This window comes from Acomys russatus, chromosome 26 (assembly GCF_903995435.1).
Source record: "Acomys russatus chromosome 26, mAcoRus1.1, whole genome shotgun sequence".
NCBI classification, from domain to species: Eukaryota; Metazoa; Chordata; class Mammalia; order Rodentia; family Muridae; genus Acomys; species Acomys russatus.
Genome location: NC_067162.1, coordinates 34,183,063 through 34,205,683, shown reverse-complemented (window position 1 = coordinate 34,205,683; position 22,621 = coordinate 34,183,063). Strand labels below are relative to the sequence as shown.

At 46.5% G+C, this 22,621-nt stretch overlaps 1 protein-coding gene across 1 annotated transcript in view; it reads right to left on the bottom strand.

Moving 5' to 3' along the window:
• Pkd1l3 (polycystin 1 like 3, transient receptor potential channel interacting) overlaps positions 1–22,187 on the bottom strand; it is a 60,605-nt gene extending 38,418 nt beyond the window's left edge. Inside the window, exons 1-10 of the mRNA XM_051168861.1 lie at positions 21,893–22,187; positions 19,884–20,006; positions 12,909–12,955; positions 10,479–11,774; positions 7,823–7,954; positions 3,856–4,032; positions 3,388–3,515; positions 3,172–3,298; positions 2,150–2,278; positions 1,491–1,722 (exon numbers count right to left, since the gene is read on the bottom strand). Of these exons, the coding sequence (XP_051024818.1) occupies positions 1,491–1,722; positions 2,150–2,278; positions 3,172–3,298; positions 3,388–3,515; positions 3,856–4,032; positions 7,823–7,954; positions 10,479–11,774; positions 12,909–12,955; positions 19,884–20,006; positions 21,893–22,187 (2,686 nt within the window). The remainder of the gene's footprint in view (positions 1–1,490; positions 1,723–2,149; positions 2,279–3,171; positions 3,299–3,387; positions 3,516–3,855; positions 4,033–7,822; positions 7,955–10,478; positions 11,775–12,908; positions 12,956–19,883; positions 20,007–21,892) is intronic.
• Between the last annotated feature and the right edge of the window lie 434 nt (positions 22,188–22,621).

The window sequence follows — 22,621 nt, the reverse complement described above, 5'->3', positions numbered from 1 at the left end:
TGCTGGCTGCTGGTTGGAGATAACCTGCCGACGAAGATTGGACTTGCCCCAAGGAACTTGATACCCCTAATCAGCAGGAAGTAATCTAAAGAGACTTTCTCTCCTACCGGGTGTTCAGGGGTTTGAAGGGATTGGGGTGGAGAAAGGTGGTAGGTAAAAGAACTCCATAAAGCAGCCAAAGAGTATGTTTACACTGGGTTATATTCCCCAAGGGATAAAACCCCATCAGCTTCACAACTACTATTCGTTACTATTATCTTATGAATGAGGACACAAGCCTAGCACGGGAAATGTGCGCAAAACAGACCATTGACACAATCCTGAACTCGGCGTTATATACAGTCCAGGATTCATTTCCTTTGGATACATGCACATCTAGGTCTAGTGAATTGGAACTGACTAGAGTTCTAGAAAAGTGAAACCATCACACAAGGCTCTGTGGTGGTTTGAATAAGAATGGTCCCACTAGGCTAATGTATCTGAATGCTCGGTCATTGGGGGTGGCATTAGTTGAGAAGGATTAGGAGGATTAGGAGGTGTGGCCTTCCTTGTGGGAGGAAGTGTGTCACTGGGGGTGGGCTTCGATGTTTCAAAAGCCCAACCCTGGCCCAGAGTCTCTGTCTTCCTCCTGCCAGTGGATGTGGGTGTTGCACTCTCACTGCCCGCAAGCTGCCATGATGACAGTGGACTAAACCTCGGAAACAGCAAGCCTCAATTTTTAAGAGTTCTGTGGTCATTCACAGCAATAGAACAGTGACTAAGACCAACTGAGCTACACCCTCAGCTCTGCTTTCAGAGACCCCTGACCTCTCTGGTGATGTCATTTTGTCTTATATCAAGGTTTACTATCTCTGACTCTTACCCACATCTAAGACTAAAAATAAAATTGGGGTGCGTATGTCATATACACCCAGATATATCCTATTGAGCTTGAAATACATATGGTGTGGCCCATGGTGCTGGAGTTTTATTTCCTCAGTTGGTCTAAAAAAATTATTTTTTATCCTAAGGATAAAAAAAGCCTTGTCATTTTAAACACATAGTCTACCACTGAGCTACACCCTCAGTCCTAAGTCTGTTTATAAATATTTTCAACCACACTAAAAGTTAAATTTAATAGTACATATTCATGTTATCACTGGGTTCTATAATTAGCATTTTATAAAATTTGTTTTATCATATATACATATGTGATCTCTCTACATATTACATATATTTATATAGATAAAATTACCCTTCTATGCATCACATAATCCATCTTTAGTTACATAAAACAAAGTGCACATATATAAAGAGATGAATGCTTGGAATCCTGGGACCATCTACTGAGAGTTCATTGTGTCAAGGTCACTTCCTACGAGGGCTGGATAAAAAGCATGTGTGTTGTTTTCTCTCATGGCTGCATGTGAACCTACAATCACCTCATAAGTGCAAGTTAAAAATAAGAAAAACATATCACCAATTAAGCTTCAGCAGCGGATGGCCGATACCTTTCTGCCACACATGGCCCCTCGGAAGGCTGATGTTGAGGTAGAAGTGAGTGTGGTCAGGCTGGTCCTGGAAGCCCAGGGAGAGGGTCATTAGAAGGGGACTTTCGGGCTCAATGGTCACAATGAGGGATTTCTCCAAGGAAGTGACATTCACTGTGACCATGAACCGCTCTGTACTCGAGTTGAGGCTGGTAGGCTGGGTCTCCATGCTGGCATTTCTCCAGAGCACGATCTAGCAAGAGAGACAGTTAATCTCCCAGGTTAAGCTGGGCCTTACCTTTTCCTTGTAGCAATGAGGTAGCAAATGTCCCCAGGCTTCTTGGTTAGGTCTCAGCAGGCAGCACAAAGGCAGTGTTTAGTGGAGTCTCAAATGGGCTTCTCCTGGGACTGAGTTAGCTTTATCTCTTTTTGTGAGATGTGTAACAAATTACTGGCCCTGACATCAATTAAAAAAAAAAAAAAAAAAAAAAAAAAAAAAAAAAAAAAAAAAGGCAGTAGCCTTTCTGTCATAGAGAACTCACTATGTATCCTAGATTGCCTTGAACCCACAGAGATGGCTTGCTTCTGCCTCCCCAGTGCTGGGATAGAGACAAGGGCTATGTACTTGGCTCTTTCATTCTCTTTCCCAGCATGCCCTGTTTCTGTCAAGACACTTGTACCTCAATATTTTCTCTTAAGTCTTGGACTTGGAGCGATCGGTAGGCAGAGCTCAGCAGCACGTTTCCAATGCTCCCAACAATGTTCCTGTCATCCAAAGTCTCAAAAGGGTTGAAAGCCAGACCTGTTACCTGCAGACGAAGCAAGTTTCAGTTCCTCCAGCTGCCCAGTTGGTCATAAACAAGTCTCACAACACATTACAAAGTAGCAGCTATAAACTAAATGCTGGGACCCCAACAATGTGTCAAGTGAAGGTATGTTAACACTGTGACACCGATGAGAAACAATGAAAGACAGCGCATTTGTTCTTTTATACTATCCTTTTTTTTTCTGTCTCAGAAACACTTTTATACTATACTTTTATTCTACACTCTAACACACTCTCTCTCCCTCTCTTCCTCCCCCCTCTGTGTTTTTCTCCCCTCACTGAATTAGTTATGATTCAGATAATCTCAACTTTGCCAGGACATAAGTTGAGATCAATTCTAATCACAACACAGAAACTTAGTGAAATACACATATCCATTTTATGCTCCCAAGATCCCTACTGGATTTTTTTTTTCTCTTTAAGACTTACAATTAGCCAAAGCTATCCTTGAACCCTGAATTCACAGCAACCCACCTGCTGCTGCCTCTCAAGTACTGGGACAACAGACATCTGCCATCAAACCTAGCTATATACTAGGTGTGTGTGTGTGTGTGTGTGTGTGTGTGTGTGTGTGTGTGTGTGTACATAGTAGTAACAGCTTATGCCAGAGAACAGGCATGGAGATGCCAGAACAGGACAGTAGGTATCTTCCTGGAGATTCAAACTCATGTCCTTTTATGGACAGACCATGTGTTCTTACCCACTGAGCCATCTCTCCAGCCCCTACCTGATCATTTTAAAGAGGCCTTTCTCCTCTCAGTATGAAATATAAATTAGTGCCCACCGCACTCCTTCATCTGGCCCAGCTGGTGTGTACATCCCCTCACTGCCATCGCGTGCCGTTTTCACTCTCATCTCAGCCCAGTTCATACTCACTTGAAGGTTCACTCCTGGGTGTTTATTCAAGAGCTCCCTCAGTGCTTCTGCTGATGGGAAGCCTAACCTCAAGGGTGCAGGCTGCCCCAGAGTGTACGTGCTCAGAGGCAAAGATGACGCATCTGGGCTGAAAGAATGTAAATGCAAATCAGTTTCTGTATGCCCTCTACAAGCCCCGGTCAAGATGAAATGTCCCCAGTCCTCTAGCCTGTTAACCTGCTCAATGCCAGAGTAGCCGTGGAAGAGGTCAAGGTCACTGCCGGCTCAGGACACAGGCTCTGTTGGCAAAATGCCTTGTGGATCTCCCCCAGCGCCATCAGGAACATCTCCAGCATGTCTTCAACCTGCATTTAGAGCGAGATCTAGCCTTCCTAGTCCTGGGATAACAGGCGTGCCGGCTATACCCAGCTTTTTGGGCTTAATTAGCATTTTCCTAAGAGCTAAGAGCATTGGGCATCTGGCTGAAGGTTTATAATAGGCTTTACTGAGTTCCATTCACTTGCTTATGAAGTGAGTACTCAGCAGCCTTGGCCCGCTGCTGGGTGGAGGAGGAGACCAGAGATGACTTAGCTGTTTCTCCAGCAGAATTCTCCTTTGAAGACTGGGGAGAGAGAGAGGCTGTGTGCCTGGATGTAAAGATGAGAGTCCCTGGCAGAGCTGGCCACCTGCAGCGAGCACACCCACCTGCTCAGCGTCTTGCTGAATCATCTGCTGAGTGGTCTGGTTTGTTATTATACTTCCAAGCGAAGAATGAAAGGGACAGCTAACTTCTGAAGGCTTGAAGCCCCAACTGTCATTTTTCTGGAACGGGAGCGTCAGCAGCTGCTTACTCAGGTCCTCGAGTAAATTGGCCACACTGACCTAGGGATGTCAGGAAGGAAACACATGTAGCTGCTTGTGACCGTTTTACATTTATTTGTACCTTATTTTAAGCAGCTCAATGTTCTCTCCCTCCCTGTGTCTATGTATCTGTGTGTGACGTATGCACATATTCATGTGGGTGTATGTACATCTGGAGGCCAGCTCCATGTCATGTGTCTTCATCAGTTGCTCTCCACTATGTTTTCAAAGACAAGGGTCTCTCATCGGACCTGGAGCTCACCACCCAGCTTGACTAGCTGACCAGCAAACTCCAGGACTCCATCCACTTCTATCCACCTCTCCATCACTACATTTCAGGACATGCAGGGCCACACCTGGCTCTTACAAGGGTCCTGCAGGTGTGTGCTGGGGTCCTCAAGCTTGTGCACAGGCACTTTACCGACTAAGTTACTGGCCCAGCCCCACAGTTTAATATCTGTGATAGAGTTCAAATGTATTTTTATAAAAAAGCGACATCATCATTTGGTAGGCAAGGAAAATATACGACTCCATATACCACCGACGGGGGAGGACTGTTTCACGTTATTCTAGGGAATGCTGAATGCTAAGCAGACAATATTAGAGAACAGAACTGAACTAGAAGAGCGACGCTCGGGAACAGAGCAAGGCCAGGCCAAATGCTGACTGGGTGGGCTCTTTTTTAAAGGCATGGGTGGTGGCATCAAAAGCTTTGAGCTACCCAGAAAACAGAGACCAGGGAGAATTTTTTTTGGGGGGGGGGGTTCAAGACAGGGTTTCTCTGTGTAGCTCTCGCTGTCTTGGAACTCACTCCGTAGACCGGGCTGGCCTCAAACTCAGAGAACCACCTGCCTCTGCCTCCCAAGTACTGGGGACTAAAGGTGTGTGCCACCACCACCTGGCAAGGTGAAGAGTTCTAAAAACAAGAGAAAACACCAGTTCTCTTTTATGCAGGTCTCTCTCATAGGAAACAAACAGAGTCAAAAAGGCTTAGCAGGCAGGCGCAGTGGAACATTGCCTGTAATCCCTGGACCCAGGAGGCAGAGACATGAGGGTTGCAAGTAAATTCAAAGCCAAGGCTTTGGCTGCATGGTGAAACCCTGTCTCAAATCAACCAGCCAACTAATACCCAAAAGGAAATGCTAGGCAAGTTTGATTGGATGATTACTGGACATCTGCTGTAGGTACTAGTATTTTTATTTTAGGGTGTTATTTCCTTCCAAAGTTATATTTATTAAAAACATCTGTGAAAATCAAAGGTATCAGATGGACAGTGGTGCTGCATGCTTTTAATGCCAGCATTTGGGAGACAGAGGCAGGATCTCTATGAGTTCAAGGCCAGCCTGGTCTACAGAGTGAGTCTAGGACAGCCAGGGCTACATACAGAAACCCTGTCTCAAACAAACGAACCAACATATACAGAAATGAACAAGTAAGAGCCTGGCACAAAGCATTTGAAGTATGAATAACAACAGTTAGTCTCGATAATAAAGACTCATAACCAACAAGACCAAGTTGAAGAGTGGGCAGAATGAATGAAGGCACAAAGCGACTCAGAGACAGGCTGAAGGGGAAGAGGAGAGGGGCATGTCCCAATGGCAGAAACCATGCTTAGGTCCAGGGCCAGGCATAACAGTCAACAGAAGTGAACTCATAAACATAGCTGCAAACACACAGCTCAAAAAGGGAGGCCAGGCTTCATTAGAACCCAGCACATGCCTCTCTGCCTGCTGCTTGCTTGCTTGTTTGTTTATTGTCAACTTGATACAAGCTAGAGCCATTGTGAAGGAGGACTGTCAGTTGAGAAAATGCCAATCGTAAGATTGGCCCATAGGCAAGTCAATAGGGCATTTTATTGACTACTGATTGCCATGGGAGGGTTCAGCCCATGGTGGGCAGTGCCACCCTTGGGCAGGTGATCCTGGGTTTATAAGAAAGCAGGCTGAGCATGGCTCTTCCATGGCCTCTGCTTCTGTTTCCCCTCCAGGTGCCTGCCTTGGCCTCCCCCATGAGGGAGCATAACCCATATGGCAAACAAGCCTTTCCTCCCCAAGTTGCTTTTGGTTATAGTGTTTGAGCCTAGCAATAGAAACCCTAGCTGAGACACCTTCTTTTTTCTTGCTTGCTTTTAGAATTGGCAAAAAAAAAAAAAAAAAAAAAAAAAAAAAGACTGTGGGGCCACAGTGGAAATGAAAACTTTGAGAACAGTTTGGCCCTACCCATTACAAGCCTAAAAGCCCATCATTGCTTTGACGCTCCACTGTAGCATTCAGGATTATTTATGTAAGTGTTCAATGTACTTACAAGGATGCACATAAGTAGGCTGTGTCCGTGAATGAACAAAAAATTCAAATGAGTGCTAGTCAGTTAATCTGTGCAGACAGATGTGGAAAAATACCTGTAAGAATGTGTTGAGTTAAAAGAAGTCAAAGGTGCCTGGCAGGGGGTGCGCATGCACTTAATCCCAGCATTTGGAAGGCAGAGGCCATCGATCTCTGAGTTCAAAGGCGATCATAGAGTGAGTCCTGGACAACCAGGGCTACACAGAGACATCCTGTCTCAAAAAAAGTTGAAAGAAAAAGTCAAAGGTATAAAAATATCTGTTTGTTTGTTTTGATTTTTTGAGACAGGGTCTCTCTGTGTAACAGTCCTGGCTGTCCTGGCACTTACTATGTAGACCAGGCTGGCATGAGTGCTGGGATGAAAGACACGTGCTACCACACCCGGCTCCTTATGATTTATTTTTTAAGAAGTTTGTGACGTAGGAAATAGTGAATATATATGGTTGTTCACAGCCAGTCAGGGGCAAAGGGAACAATGATCGCTTCTAGCTCATGAGATTTGCAAGGGCAAAGGTGTGTGTGTATGAGTGAGTGTGTGTGTGTGTGTGTGTGTGTGTGTGTGTGTGTGTGTGTGTGTGTGTTTCTCATTACTGTATTTGCCCAGCTTTGATTTTCTTCCTAACAATGTATTATTTCTGTAACTGAAAAACCCTGGCAGGATGGAGATGCAGCTCACTTGGTCGAGTGCTTTAGCATCAAGCCACAGGCCTGAGCCTGGGTGTGGAGGTGCAGGGCATGAAGAGCAAGTGTTTAAGGTTATCCTAGGCTACACATCAAGTTTGAGATAAGCCTAGGATACATGAAACCCTGTCTCAAAATAAAAAAAGTGAAAACAAACAAGCAACTCCCCCCCCCCCCCCCACATACCAAAAAGCCAAACCAACCAACCAAAGCAGCAAAAACCAGAGACATGCTTATTGTGGTGTATTTACAAATAGAAAAAAAAAAAAAAGAACACTGAATTTCTTAGGCTACCACTTTTTTTTTCCGAGACAAGGTTTCTCTGTGTAGCCTTGGCTGTCCTTGAACTCACATCCATAGGCTTGCCCCGAGTGCTGGGATTAAAGACGTGTGGCACACGCCCAGTGGCTACCACCGTCTTATGAGCAAGAAGCAGCTTGACCAATTATGAGGAAGTGATGTCACCAAGCATGGGTGCAGACAACTGCAAGGTCAGGAGCGTTCTGGTTTTAATGCCTGTCTCAAGACCACACCACCGCATCTATGCAGGCTCCGCATCTATCTTTGTCTCATGAATTCTCCTAACATGTGTATTAAAATGAAGTGACCCAAGCAGCGAACCAATGGACAGGAACTGTGACTCTGAGAATACCCATCAAAGCACTCATTTCCAGACTTAAAGATACAGTTATGTTCGCTGCTACTCAGCTCTCTTTCCACCAAGTACTTTTATGATGCCCAGTGCTTTGGCGGGCACGACTGCTCCATCATCCCTCGTTTCTGCTTACCTGAGCTGATGTGGGAGATGGTGGAGGGAAATCTCGCAGTCTCTGGAGAATGGTACAAGCTTTCAGGAATTCACTGTGAGCTTGCAAAGCAGTCATTGTTGGCATCAACTTCTCTGTTGTGTCACCTATGACCTGTTGGGAAGAAACGGTTTTCGCCAGGCTGGAGAGATGGCTCAGTAGGTAAAGACACTTTACTACTAAGACCGAAGGACCCCAGTTAGATCCCTGGAACCAAAAGGGTGGATTCTCTTTTTGTTGTTGTTGTTTTTGGTTTTTCGAGATAGAGTTTCTCTGTGTAGCCTTGGCTGTCCTGGACTCGCTTTGTAGACCAGGCTTTTCTCGAACTCACAGCGATCCGCCTGCCTCTGCCTCCCGAATGCTGGGATTAAAGGCTCTGCCACCAAGCCTAGCCAGGGTTGATTCTTACACGTTGTCCTCTGACTGCCACATTACCACTACATGAGTGACATGGCACCCACACTCCCATATACACAAATAAATGAATGAGCGTAAAACATAATACTTTGTCAAAATTATTTATACACAATTATTATCATGTATTTGGAGTTTGGTATACCATGACAGTGGACACTGGCCATGGATGACATTCTAAGTTTCCTGAACCACAGGCTCCCAAAGGGCTGTTATTTTGGGAAGAATCCCTGCTGGTGGGTGGGGTTGATTTCCAGCTCCTTCATACATGGGAGAAGATGGGTAAGAGTTTTACAGAATGAATAATCCGAAGACAGATGGGGTTCCTGGTAAAATTCTAGGGATGAGTTCACAGAGAGCTTATCTAGCAAGGACAAGGTTCCAAGTTCAAGCCTCAACACTGGGGAAAAGAGATCATGTTCAAAAGGGGAAAACCTCAAAGTACCATGTAGCAGGAGGTGGCCGGTGAACACTTCTCTGGACAAACTGAGCAAACAGACAAAGGCCCAGGCTTATAAGGCTTCTATGCTTGAGGCCCAGCCTTTACTGATGTCCACACAGACCCAACCTACTTGCTTGAATTCTGGAGTACAGCCCACGTATCTCACACATCTTCAAGAGACGTTTGCTAAGGCCCTACTGCACTCTGCAGATGCTCTGTTAGATGGGAATAGTGGGTCATGACCCTGTCTGTCTAACTGAGGGTGTCTGTTGGTGTGATGACACACCATCAGTAAAAGCAAGTTGAGGAGGAAAGGGTTTATCTGCCTTACACTTCCATATTGTAGTCCATCACTGAAGGAAGCCGGGACAGGAACTCAAGCAGGGCAGAATCTGGAGGCAGGAGCGGATGCAGAGGCCATGGAGGAGTGCTGCTCACTGGCTTGTTTGGTTTGCTTTCTTACCAGCTCAGGGATAGCACCACCCACAATGGGCTGGGCCCTCCCCCACTGATCACTAATTGTGGAAATGCCTTACAGCTGGATCTCGTAGAGGCGTTTTCTCAACTGAGGTTCCCTCCTTTTGGATAACTCTAACTTGTGTCAAGTTGAAGTAAGACAAGCCAGCACACTATTCTTATGGGTCACATGGTTTAATAGGTGATTCCTGACTTTGAGAGGTCACTTACAGAAGGACCCTGGACTGAGAGTCACTATACTGTGGCTTTGGTGAACTGAGGTGCAAATAAGAAAGGATGAAGACATGAGTGAGCTGCAGCTGCTGCCCCCTGGCCCAGTGGAGGCTTTCCGGATGCTCTCTTAGCTACAGGCAGCGTGGAGTCACATACTTCATTTGGTACTTTAGAACTCAAAGTGTAACCAGGGCCACATCATGACACATCTTAACATTGATGTGGCCCCAGGCTGGCCTTACATTTGCAATCCTCCTGCCTCAGCCTCCTGAGTACTGAGATAAAGGTGTCTGTTACATCACTTGCCTGTGTTTAATTTTCTCATTGTTGCATACTTAGTTTTAACATACATCTTGAGCTGGGCAACATTACTGAAGTCTCTTAACAGTTTAGCAATTTATCTACAAATACTTCCGGATACTCATTCTACATTTTTCCCTCTTAATTTAAGGAAAGGAAGCAAACCCTATTATTGGTTTAAGCTACTGCAAGGTGGTCCTTCCCTGGTGGAAGATGATGCTGGGGCCTCTAGCTTCCGTTGCCATGGGAAACAGAGCAAATGGGGTATTTAAATGGGAAAGTGCCAGGCTGCATATAAACAGGGTTTGGATTTTTAAAAGTAGGAGTGGGGAATGGGATTCGTGTCAGTCACCTTGACTTGATGGCTTTTCTTTTTCTCTAGCATCTCTCGTAGAGTGGGGCAGGCCAGCAGAGGTCCTTCACCACCAAATGCTGACTATCTGAGTCCTAGACAAAAAGGATCCTTCAAGTACTTCTATGGGCACACAGCCCACTGAGAAAGATTGTCTTGGAGTCAGTTCATCTTTGCTTTTAGTGTACAGTTCTCCTGGGAGGTATAGGGGTGACCATCTGCTTCTAAAAATCATAACCCTGGAGATGTCATGATAGACATCTCACGTATGTTCATATGTCCATATGTGCTCTTTTTATGACTATTTTTTTCACTAGTGATGGCTGAACCTGGGGTCATGTACATGTTAGGCCAGTGTTTCACCCCTGATCTACATTCCTAGCCCTGTGCTTTTTCAGTGTCATGGAGGTACCCAGTTATTTTCTGTTTTCCAGATTTACCTGATGGGATGCACTCTGAAATGACATCTGTGGATGGGTGGAGATGATTCCCAGGTAAGAGTCTTCTTTTGGGCTTGAAGTGATGTTTGCCAAAGTTCTTCCAGCAGGTATTGTGGACTCAGGCATGGAGACCTCTGTCATCACAGGCCGTGGTGGGCTGCTGGGTGCAGGTGTGGCTGCTGTCACCTGTGGCGGGCTGCTGGGTGCAGGTGTGGCTACTGTCACCTGTGGTGGGCTGCTGGGTGCAGGTGTGGCTGCTGTGACCTGTGGTGGGCTGCTGTGTGCAGGTGTGGCTGCTGTCACCTGTGGTGGGCTGCTGGGTGCAGGTGTGGCTGCTGTGACCTGTGGCGGGCTGCTGGGAGCAGGTGTGGCTGCTGTCACCTGTGGTGGGCTGCTGTGTGCAGGTGTGGCTGCTGTCACCTGTGGTGGGCTGCTGGGTGCAGGTGTGGCTGCTGTCACCTGTGGCGGGCTGCTGGGTGCAGGCGTGGCTGCTGTCACCTGTGGTGGGCTGCTGGGTGCAGGTGTGGCTGCTGTCACCTGTGGTGGGCTGCTGGGTGCAGGTGTGGCTGCTGTGACCTGTGGCGGGCTGCTGGGAGCAGGCGTGGCTGCTGTCACCTGTGTTGGGCTGCTGGGAGCAGGCGTGGCTGCTGTCACCTGTGGTGGGCTGCTGGGTGCAGGTGTGGCTGCTGTCACCTGTGGTGGGCTGCTGGGTGCAGGTGTGGCTGCTGTGACCTGTGGTGGGCTGCTGGGAGCAGGCGTGGCTGCTGTCACCTGTGTTGGGCTGCTGGGAGCAGGCGTGGCTGCTGTCACCTGTGGTGGGCTGCTGGGAGCAGGCGTGGCTGCTGTCACCTGTGGCGGGCTGCTGGGTGCAGGTGTGGCTGCTGTCACCTGTGGTGGGCTGCTGGGAGCAGGCGTGGCTGCTGTCACCTGTGGTGGGCTGCTGGGTGCAGGTGTGGCTGCTGTCACCTGTGGTGGGCTGCTGGGTGCAGGTGTGGCTGCTGTGACCTGTGGTGGGCTGCTGGAAGCAGGTGTGGCTGCTGTCACCTGTGTTGGGCTGCTGGGAGCAGGCGTGGCTGCTGTCACCTGTGGTGGGCTGCTGGGAGCAGGTGTGGCTGCTGTCACCTGTGGTGGGCTGCTGGGTGCAGGTGTGGCTGCTGTCACCTGTGGCGGGCTGCTGGGTGCGGGTGTGGCTGCTGTCACCTGTGAGCTTCTGGTTGGAGATGGGATAGTCATCTTTGGTGTGGCTTTGGGACGTACTGAAGAAACTGGCTCGATGTGAAAGCACTGTGTCTCAGACTAAAAGATAAAAACATGTCAAGGAAGAGGCTGAGTTTTATTTTAGCAAGCACAGCATCGCTGGGGCAGAGTTCTGTCTTCATGCTGGGCCTACCATGTCTGTAGGATACAGCTAGCATACTGATGTCAAACACCTGTGGGGGAACTGTACCTTAAGGACCAAGGTTTTATTGTCCATCATTCACTTACTTATCGAACACCTACTATGTGCTAGCATGCGTTCTGGTGAACTGGGCCGACTGAACAAAATGAGCCCAGTGTCTGGCCTCCTAGGGCCTCCACAGGAGCGGAGACTGACAAATTATACCAGGACTGTGAAGGAACCGTCTAGGCAAGCAAATGGGGAAGAAGGGCTGTGCTTCAGACCAGACTCAGAGGTGAGAGTGAATACAGACCAACAGTGGCCTCTGCCAACATGTCTGAGGACCTCTGGGGGCAGGGTGGGCGCAAAGCCTGCTGGGTGTATTTGAGGAGGAAGTAGAAGGCCAGAAGAGAAAGGTGATGAGGAATGGGGTGTCCAGTGGCAGCAATCAGGCTCTCTCTGACTCCGGGGCTGAGGTCAGACAGGAAAATTAGGGGCAAAGAAACTGAAGAGCTGAGGGGGGCAGATATAGCAGTTCAGACTTCATGGTTCCTCCTCCTGGCAGCATTTCAAGGGCTGTGAGCTTAGCAAGTGCCAAGGCGGGGCTTTTACTTCATCTTTGTCTTTTTATATTACTAGAAACACCTTTTCAGTTAATATTGGAACAAAGCAACAAAACAATTTAGACAGGCCCTAGAGGGTCACCGTATAGTCTCTGAAGAGGAGACAGCTGCACTGACAGTGGCTGCCTTCCCTTCCCTCGGCTGCCTTCCCCTCTTAGACTTTCAGATCTTACTGTGTTTATTGCACATGTTCCTAAAAGATGCCACAAGTTCCCTGAACGAACCAGAGGGCAAAGGAGCAACAGCAAGGAGATGGGTATGTTATCTGCACAAAACCACAAAGATGGGTTGCTAGAATCTGCTACCCTAACTCTTTCTTGTATGTTCCTTTCTAGAAAGCTGTGCCCAGCACACTCTAAGAGACAGGAAGATCCTGGCAGGACCCATCAAAAGCAGAGAAATTAATATTTCACACACTACGGTACGTACAAGATCACGAGGACCACGATGTCGACAAGAGGCTGACGGAGGAACATCTAGAAAAATAGGAGGGCAAAGCGGTATATGATTACTTTGAAATAATTTGGGAAATGACCATTTATAAAGTCTTAACATGCTACCATTATTGCTTGCCTGCATTTCTCCTCAGTGGCCCAGGATTCAACCTAGGGCCTCTTGCATGCTGGGCAAGCACTCTATCACTAAGTCCCCAGCCCTCTCTCTATTGCTTTCTTTCTCCTCCCACATTCTCCTTTAAGATGGCCATCACCTGAAGCAATCAAGTGACGCAGAGCTTGGGAGATCAGACCACCTATAGAGCCAGTCAGAACAGCACAGACTCCTATGGTTTTGTTTTTTATTGTGTTTTGTTTGTTTGTTTGTTTTTTCGAGACAGGGTCTCGCTGTGTTGCCTTGGCTGTCCTGGACTCACTTTGTAGACCAGGCTGCCCTCAAACTCACAGTGATCCACCTGCTTCTGCCTCGGTTTCCTGAGTGCTGGGATTAAAGGCGAGCACCACAATGCCTGGCTGAGCCTTTGTTTTCTTTCAATCAAATTTTCTTAGGCAGCCAGTGAGCAGTAAGGAGTAGTTTACAGCTCCAGATGAAGTTGCAGGGCCCATTGTGAGTCTTAGTGACTCACAAAAGGCCTGACACAAGCTACTTGAAAGAGGAAACACATATTTGGACTTAGTGTTTGCAGTGCAGGCATGGCAGATCTGTTTCAGTAGTTCACAGTGTGGAGGATAAGAAATCAGAGGCCATAGAACTCATTATTCTCATGATTGTCACATGGTTCTCCCTGCTGTATGTAGTTTGTCTTATACATATGTAATAAAAAAAGAAAAAAGAAAAAAAAAAAAAAGAAATCAGAGGCCAGCCTGGTCTACCAAGAGAGTTCCAGGACAGCCAAGGTTACACAGACAAACACTATCTTGGAAAAGCAAAGCAAAGCAAAGCAAAACAAAACAAAACAAAACAACAACAACAACAAAGATTTCAGAGCTTTCTAGCTTTCTCCAGAGGAGAAGCCTCACGCCCATGGGACAGTGTCACCTCACATTCCAGGTAGATCTGCCCTGCTCTCGGCATGCTCTCTGGGAGCACTGGTACAGACCTGCCCAGAGCTATCCATCACTGGTCTCCCAGGTGACCAGCCTCCCAATCAGGCTGACAGTAAGAACTGCCCAGGGCAGAGAGTCTGTGAACTAAAAAGACTGTCTTCAGTGTTTTCTCCTGGCTTGTTACAAAGTACCTACAAACTCTCTTCTCCTGCTTTCCTGGACTAACATCTTGCTAGTAAGATGGGATAAAAGATGAGGAAAGCTATGGTGACACGGAAGAAGGAAAGGCGCCCTTACCTGGAGTCTGGTTGAAGTCTCTCATGGGATGAGTTAAGAATTTTTTAAAAGCTGGGCACGATGGCTCATGCTTGTATTCCTCACACACAGCGGGGAAGAAGCACACACATGCGCCCCACCCCGCCCTGCGCCCCACCATTAGTTAGTAATAAACTAGAAAAATTTAAACTCCTTAATCTTGGTAATGTACTTTTTAACCTTCACCCCCAAGATTTTATTAGTATAATCTAAGAGCTATTACTCAACTCATACTTTTCCCTGGCAGTCCTGGAGATCAAACCTAGTGCTACATGCATGCTGGCCAAGGGTTCTTCTACTGAGCTAAAAGCCCAGCCCTCTAAACTAGCACTTTTTCATGACTTAAACAAACAAACAAACAAACAAACAAACCAATATTTTATTAACTCTTTGAGAATTTCATACAGTGTATTTGATCATATTTGTTCTCGCTTCCCCATAATTCCTCCCAGATCAACTCCCACCTCCTCATGCACCCCAGCTTCATTCCTCTCCTTTTGTTTTTCATTAGCCATCAAGTCCAATTTGTGCTGCCCATATAGTCCTGGGGAACATACACCGGTGCTCGGCTGACCTACTAGGGACACACTCTCAAAGAAAACTGACTCCCCGAGATGGCTTCTCCTCCAGAATACAAGCTACTTATAGTTGCCCAGATAAGGAGAAGGGATTAAGTGCCCTCCGCCTCCTCATTACAATGTTGGGCGGCTGGATCTCCAGCAGGTCTTGTGCCAGCAACCACAGCTCACGAGTGCAGCTGTCCCTGAGGACACTGCTTAACTCCAGTCATCCCTGCCCTCTGGTTCTGACACTCTTTCTGGCCCCGCTTCCTGGATGGTGCCTGATCCGTGTTGGGTATAGAGTTATATAGGAGCTCCATTCGTGGCTGAGCACTCCACAGTCACTTATTCTCTGCACTTTGGCCAGTTGTGAGGGTCCACATTAGCCACCATGCACTACATTAAAAAACCCTCTACTGGGCGTGGTGGCTCATGCCTTTAATCGCAGCACTCTGGAGGCGGAGTCAGGCGGATTGCTGTGAGTTCAAGGCCAGCCTGGTCTACAAAGCAAGTCCAGGACAGCCAAAGCTACATAGTGAAACCTTGTCTGGAAAAACAAGAAGAAGAAGAAGAAGAAGAAAGAAGAAGAAGAGAAGAAGAAGAGAGAAGACGAAGAAGAAGAGACGAAGAAGAGAAGAGAAGAGAAGAAGAAGAAAGAAGAGAGAAGAAGACGAAGAAGAGAGAAGAGCAGAGAAGAGAAGAGAAGAAGAAGAGAGAAGAAGGAAGAAGAAGAAGAAGAAAGCAGAAGAAGAAGAAGAGAAAGAAAGAAGAAGAAGAGAAGAAGAGAAAGAAGAAGAAGAAGAAAGAAAGAAGAAGAAGAAGAAGAAGAAGAAGAAGAAGAAGAAGAAGAAGAAGAAGAAGAAAACAACAACAACAACAACCCAAAACAAACAAAAGAAGAAACCTTTTATAGGTTTTTTTTTTTATTAAGTATATGGGTGTTTTGCCTACATGTGTGTTCGTACACCAAGTGCATGCATGGTGCCCATGGAAGGTGCTGGATCCCTTGAGATTAGAGCTACAGACAATTGTGAGCTGCCATGTAGGTGCTGGGAAACAAACCTGAATCCCCTGGAAGAGCAACCAGTGCTGGGTCACACCTTTAGAGAAGGTACACATTACCTGGGGACATGTTTCTCCCTGTCTGGGCTCCTCTTTTTTTCTTGGTTTCTTCATTTCCTCCACCTTGCTGGGGAAAGGTAGCTGTGTGGAGCCAACACAAAGGTTTATCTTTTGGTTATGGCTTTGGCTCTAAGCTTACAAATAGTCATCACACACACACACACACACACACACACACACACACACACACACACACACGACAATCAGGGAAACACAAAGATTTTTAATCATTTAAGTAACAACGTGGGGATTCTGAAGTAGCCCCTTTGCTCTGACCACAGCCACATCTGACTGCATGCTACTGGGACCTAAAGTTGGGTCTAATTGGGCCAACATGTGAGCAACAGAGGGTTAAGCTACTTGTATGAAAGGACCTGCTGAGCAAAACATCCTCCTTTGTGGTTTTGTAACTCTGGTCGGTATAGAGCTGAGGGTCCAGAAATGGGAGGAGGGGCTTTTGTGGTGGTCCAGGCACTTACTTTACCGTTGAGCTACACTCTCAGCCCAACAGTGACTTCTGGAATGCCTCATTTTCTCCATCCATCCATCCATCCATCCATCCATCCATCCATCCATCCTTAATACATACACACATCTAGTGAGGCCAATTGAGCATCACTAAAGCAAATCATGTAACTATATTGGCTACACCTCGACTTAAAGTTAGGCCCACAATCCTCCTCAGCCTGCACCACCACTGCCTGGCCATCAGCAGTGTGTCTAGTCTACTCACTACTGTTCTTGCACTACTTTTTTTTACTTCCTTACTCAACTAGAAGCCTTCTACATCCTCTTCTGGCAGACGGCAACTTACTTTTTACTTTCTTTTACAGTGTGTGTGTGTGTGTGTGTGTGCACGTGAGCTTGGATGATACTGACCCCGATAGTCTCATATATTTGAATACTTGGTCACTAGTTATTTGAACTGTTTGGGAAGGATGAGGTGGTCTAGTTTGTTGGAGGAGGTGTGTCCCTGCCTGTTGAGGTATTAAAAGCCTGTGCCAAGGCCGGACATAGTGGCGCACACCTTTAGTCCCAGCACTCAGGAGGCAGAGGCAGGTGGATCTCTGTGAGGTCGAGGCCAGCCTTGTCTCCAAAGGGAGTCCAGGACAGCCAAGGCCACACAGAGAAACCCTGTCTTAAAAAAAAAAAAAAAAAAAAAAAAAAAAAAAAAAAGCTAGCTCTCTCACTGCCTTGTGCTTGTGGATTAGGTATAAACTCTCCGTTGCTCCAGCCACCTGTCACCATGCCAACCAAAACAACAGGACCAAGAAACCAGCAGCTTTGATCGCCTCTGTGAACTTCTGGTTCTTTATTCATCTTAAGCAAAATTATTTTGAGAAAAGTATTGAACAATTCAAAGTTTCATTTTCCTCCATTTTACTTTTGGAAGGATTGTTTTTTAAAGTTCCTCATCTGTTTTGTTTTTTTTTTTTAATCATCGTTTTAGTTTGTTTCGTGCTGACAGAGTATCACCGACTCCACAGTCTATGAAGGACAGACATTTAGGGCTGGGAGTGTGGCTTGGTGATGTCCTTTCTGCCCTGTTTCCTTCCTACCCATCAGCCACTAGTGTCACTTTTTGTTCTGCTATGTTCATAGGTGTGTCTGTGTGTGTGCATGTACACACACTCACTCATGGTATATTTTATTTTTTTAAAAAAGATTTGTTTATTTATTTAATGTAGATGAGTGCTATACATTCCGGCATTTGCAGGCCAGAAGAGGGCATCAGATCCCAGTATAGATGTTGTGAGCCACCATGTGGTTGCTGGGAATTGAACTCAGGACCTCTGGAAGAGCAGACAGGGCTCTTAACCGCTGAGCCATCTCTCATGCTATAGTTTAAAAACAGCCCACTCTATGTGTTGTTCTTCACTTGGCTTCATTCCCCACTAGAGACCATAGCCCACTGCAGTGTTCAGAGATGCTTCATTCCCCACTAGAGACCATAGCCCACTGCAGTGTTCAGAGATGTGCATATCTAGGCACAGACGCTCAGGCATCAGGCTGGGCGCGCCTGTCACCGCAGCAATGGGAAGGAGAAGCAGGAGCGCCACAAGTTCAGGGTCATCCTTGGATACACGATAAAACTGGGTACAGTACAGGAATGGGTTGGTTTGTATTATAGAGCTCAAAGGCAAGAATTCTTGAGAGTGTCAAAACACTCGACTCTCATTCAAAACTGATGCCTGTATCATCAAGTTGGCTATATTAACTAAAACTGCTTTTGTAGGGCTGGAGAGATGGCTCAGAGCTTAAAAGCACTGACTGCGCCTTCCAGAGGTCCTGAGTTCAATGCCCAGCAACCATATGATGGCTCTCAACCATCTATAATGTGATCTGATGCTCTCTTCTGGCATGCAGGTGTACAGGCAGACAAAGCACTGTGTACATAATAATAAATAAATAAAAAATTTAAAAACCCACAAATCTTTTTTAAAAACTGCTTTTTTTTTTTAACATGGAAGTGGGCTGTGATGGGCAGGTGACACATAATGGCAATACAGCTGGTGAACATTAGGGAGACAGCTTGTGAGGAGGAAGCAATGGCTGCTGACTTGTGAGAGCTTCAGCCTTATACCTTGGTCTCATTAGCAGCAGCAAGCTGCAAGGGTCAAGCAGAAATGACCACCACAAGGAAGAACTGGGAATGGTAAAGACCGAGGGACTTGAAGCTGGACAGTCACTACATTGAGACAGTGGGTGCCTTCACGCTCTTATTTGAGGAAGATGATCTCTCTATTGGGACAGAGAGACTGCAACGAATCCTGCTTTTATTAGCAACAGACACTCCATATGTTAGAAAGAACACGTTTGTAAATTAAAAAAGCAGAATGAAGTGGCTGGGCATGGTGGCACCCACCTTCAGTCCCAGCACTCAGGGAGCAGAGGCAGCAAGAATCCTTTTGAGTTTGAGACCAGCCTGTTCTACAGAGCTAGTTACAGGACAGCCATGAGCTACAAAATGAGAGTCTTTTGGTCCCCCCTCCACACCCCCCAAAAAGTGGGATGAGACAATCTAGATTGTCTGAGATATTGTAAGGACTTCAAGAATCCACAGTGCTTTATGAAAGCAGATGCCACTGCCAGGAGTATCACTTAATTAAAAATGGCAGTTATGCGGAGAATTAGCTTAGTGGGTAAGTGTGCACACTGCTCTTGCAGAGGATCTGAGTTGGATTCCTGGCACCCATGCCAGGAAACTCACATCTGCCTAGAACCCCAGCTGCACGGGCTTCCAATGCCTCTGCCCTCTGGCCTCTATAGGAACCTGAAGTCATGGGCACATATATAAAAATGACTGTCACACACCCACTGGTGCACACTTCCAAGAGATCATGGCCTCTCTCGTCTTCTCCTTTGCCTCTGCCACATTCTCTTTGCTTTCCCATTTTTGTCTCTACAACCCAGTGCTGACCAGACTAAGGGGTGCAAGTGAAAGCCACCACCTCAGTGTCTCCTGCACTTCAACCAAGTCAAGCATGAGAGGACTTCAACAAGCAACTGGGATAGTGGGATGTGTGCGGATGTCATTCACTCCAAGGGGCAATGTCATGATATTCAGTGTCATGAAAATAAGAATTGCAGGCTGGACAGATGGCGCATAGAGAAAAGGCACCTGCCACCAAGCCTGATGACCCAAGTTTAAATCCAGAACCCACATGGTAGAAGGAAAGAATTGACTCCCTCAAGTTGTCCTCTGGCCTCCATATGTGCACTGTGGCACATGTGCCACCCCATTCCCATGGGTGCACAATACAAAATTTAAAAGATAACTAAAAATAGAAAAATTTGCATCTGCCCTATGGTCCATTGCTGATTGCTTAAAATAAATCCTCTCACATGCATTCCTTATACAAAAACAGTTTTGAAGTGAGAATTGATGTAGTTTTGTCACTCACCGGCCTGGCAGATGAAATGATGCTTCTTTGTGCACTGGTATCTCCTTGGGAAGGCATCTTTAGCATTTGTGACCATGGAGAGGCACTGGCCAAGCTTTGAGTCCCTGGAGCCAGTGACATGTCCTGGAAGGGCATCACACTCAGTTAAGTCTCATTCTTTCCAGTCAGACATGGGAGATGGCTCAGTGGACAGCACAGTTGCTGCATAAGTGTAAGGAGCCAGTTCAGATCCCCAGAACCCATGTAGAGCCAGCCACGGTAGCCTATAATCCCAGCACTCCTAGGTGAGAGGGGAGGTGGAGGAAAGAGAAGCCTAGAGACCCATGGGTCAGCTAGCCTGGGGTGTGCTGTGGCAGATAACAAGAGAGACCCTGCCTCAAACAAGGACAAATACCTGAGGTGGATCCCTGGCCCCCACATACACACTGTGGCACTAAGGGGATGCATACATGTTCTCAATATGAAAGCCCAATTTGTCTGGCTTTCAGCAAATGAAAATTTATGATTTCTTCCTATATATTATAGATTAATCTTTAATATTTATATGCTTTTAATCATAGAGGTTAGAATCAATTACCTAGACATTAACAGAGGAATGATGATATAATAACGTGTTGGATTTTTTTTCTCTAAAACTGATTATGGTACCTAGTTTTATAAGAAAGACCATAAATGCCAGGGTGGTGGCACACACCTTTAATCCCAGCAGTCAGGAGGCAGAGGCCGGAGGATTGCTGTGAGTTTGAGGCCAGCCTGGTGTACAAAGTGAGTCTAGGACAGCCATGGCTACACAGAGAAACCCTGTCACAAAAAAAAAAGAAAAAAAAAAAAGAAAGAAAGAAAGAGCCAGGCATGGTGGCACATGCCTTTAATCCCAGCACTTAGGAGGCAGAGGTAGGAGGATCACTGTGAGTTCGAGGTCAGCCTGGTCTATAAAGTGAGTCCAGGACAGCCAAGATAACACAGAGAAATCCTGTCTCAAAAAAACTAAAAGAAAGAAAGAAAAGAAAGAAAGGTAATTTCTCTCTTGGCTTCTGTTTTAGGAAACTTGGAGGCAAGGATAACAAAGAAAGTCACCATAATAAATTTCCCTCTTTAGAATCTTGTATAGTACAAGCTAGTTGTATACATGGAGAGACAATGTCCAAGAGGCTGAGACAAGGGGATTGAGAATTTGAGGCCAGCCTGGGCTAAATACCAAGTTTCAGGACTTCCTACACTACAAAGCAAAACTGTCTCCAATACAAATCAAAACTGAACAAAACCCCCAAACTCCCAAAATCAAATAAAACAAACTAGCACCATACATGAAGATTGGGGAACTAAGCTTCTGAGACAGGCTTTAACAAAAAGCCCACTGCAGCTGGGTGGCGCATGCCTTTAATCCCAGCACTTGGGGAGACAGAGATAGGCAGATCTCTGTGAGTTCAAGGCCAGCCTGGTCTACAGAGGGAGTTCCAGGACAGCCAGGACTACACAGAGAATCTCTGTCAGGGGGATGGGGTGGAGATGGGGCACTGCCTTTCCTACAGAGACAAATGAAGGCCTTGGCACAAAAGTGCAAAACCTGAATTCAATTCCCAGCAACCACATGATGGCTCCAACCATTTATGAGATCTGGTGCCCTCTTCTGGTGTGCAGGCGTTATATACAGACAGAACACTGTATAATAAATCTTTTTTTTTTTTTTTTTGGTTTTTTGAGACAGAGTTTCTCTATGTAGCCTTGGCTGTCCTGGACTCGCTTTGTAGACCAGGCTGGCCTCGAACTCACAGTGATCTGCCTGCCTCTGCCTCGAGTGCTGGGATTAAAGGCGTGCACCACCATGCCTGGCAATAAATAAATCTTAAAAAAAAAAAAAAAAAAAAAAAGCAGAAAACCTGCAGGGAGAGATGAGTCAAGTCAACCCTTTTTCTGAATTTAAAAGCTGAAAGGTTAAAGATAATTTCCTTCTGTCCTAGAACAATGCACAAGAAGTTTCTTTCCTCAACACAATGCTGGAACCCTACCTGGCTGGGTTGTCCCTTGAAGCTTTCTCGATTGGTTTTGGTTTTCCCCGACCCACCACACTGTTTCTTTTTTCAAGGAGTGTTGGATGAGAGCCTGAAGCTTTGGGTTCCAAGGGTGGGCCAGGCGTCCTCCTTGGTCACGGCAATACTTCTCTGCGTCTCGGAAGCTGCAGGAAAGTCTATTCAGTTGATAGCAGTTAATTTTTTCATGTTGCTCAGTGCTGCTCAGTTCATCTCCCAGAATGACACCTGTGCTCATGTACAGCCAGAACCAGGACCATCTCCGGAAGAGCATTTTCCCCTCTGCGCAGTGCATGGGAAAATGTGTGGAGGTTCGGCAGCTGCCTGGCCTTTTCAACTCGACTCAGTGGGTTTCTCATGATTGCTCCTATTGTGCTTTTGTGGGTTGGGAACAACCTTGCATGGAAATGAGGTAAAAGGTTTTGCTTTGTTGAGAGAGCCCACATGGAGTTCTTACCTGCTGCAGATGAATAGCAAACAAGACTTTAGAGCCGGGGGCGGGGGGGGGGGGGCACCAATGTCTCCATCTGTACGTCCATCCATAACCAGACGGTATCTTCAGCAAACAAAGGTCCATCATGAAGCCAAGTCTCTCTGTAAGCAGGGAGCGGCTGGTGCATTGCTAAGCCAGTGTTACTGGACAAAGTGATCTTCATTTTTGCAGTATGAGGATCCAACGCAGAACCTCACGCATGCTAGACCTCACGC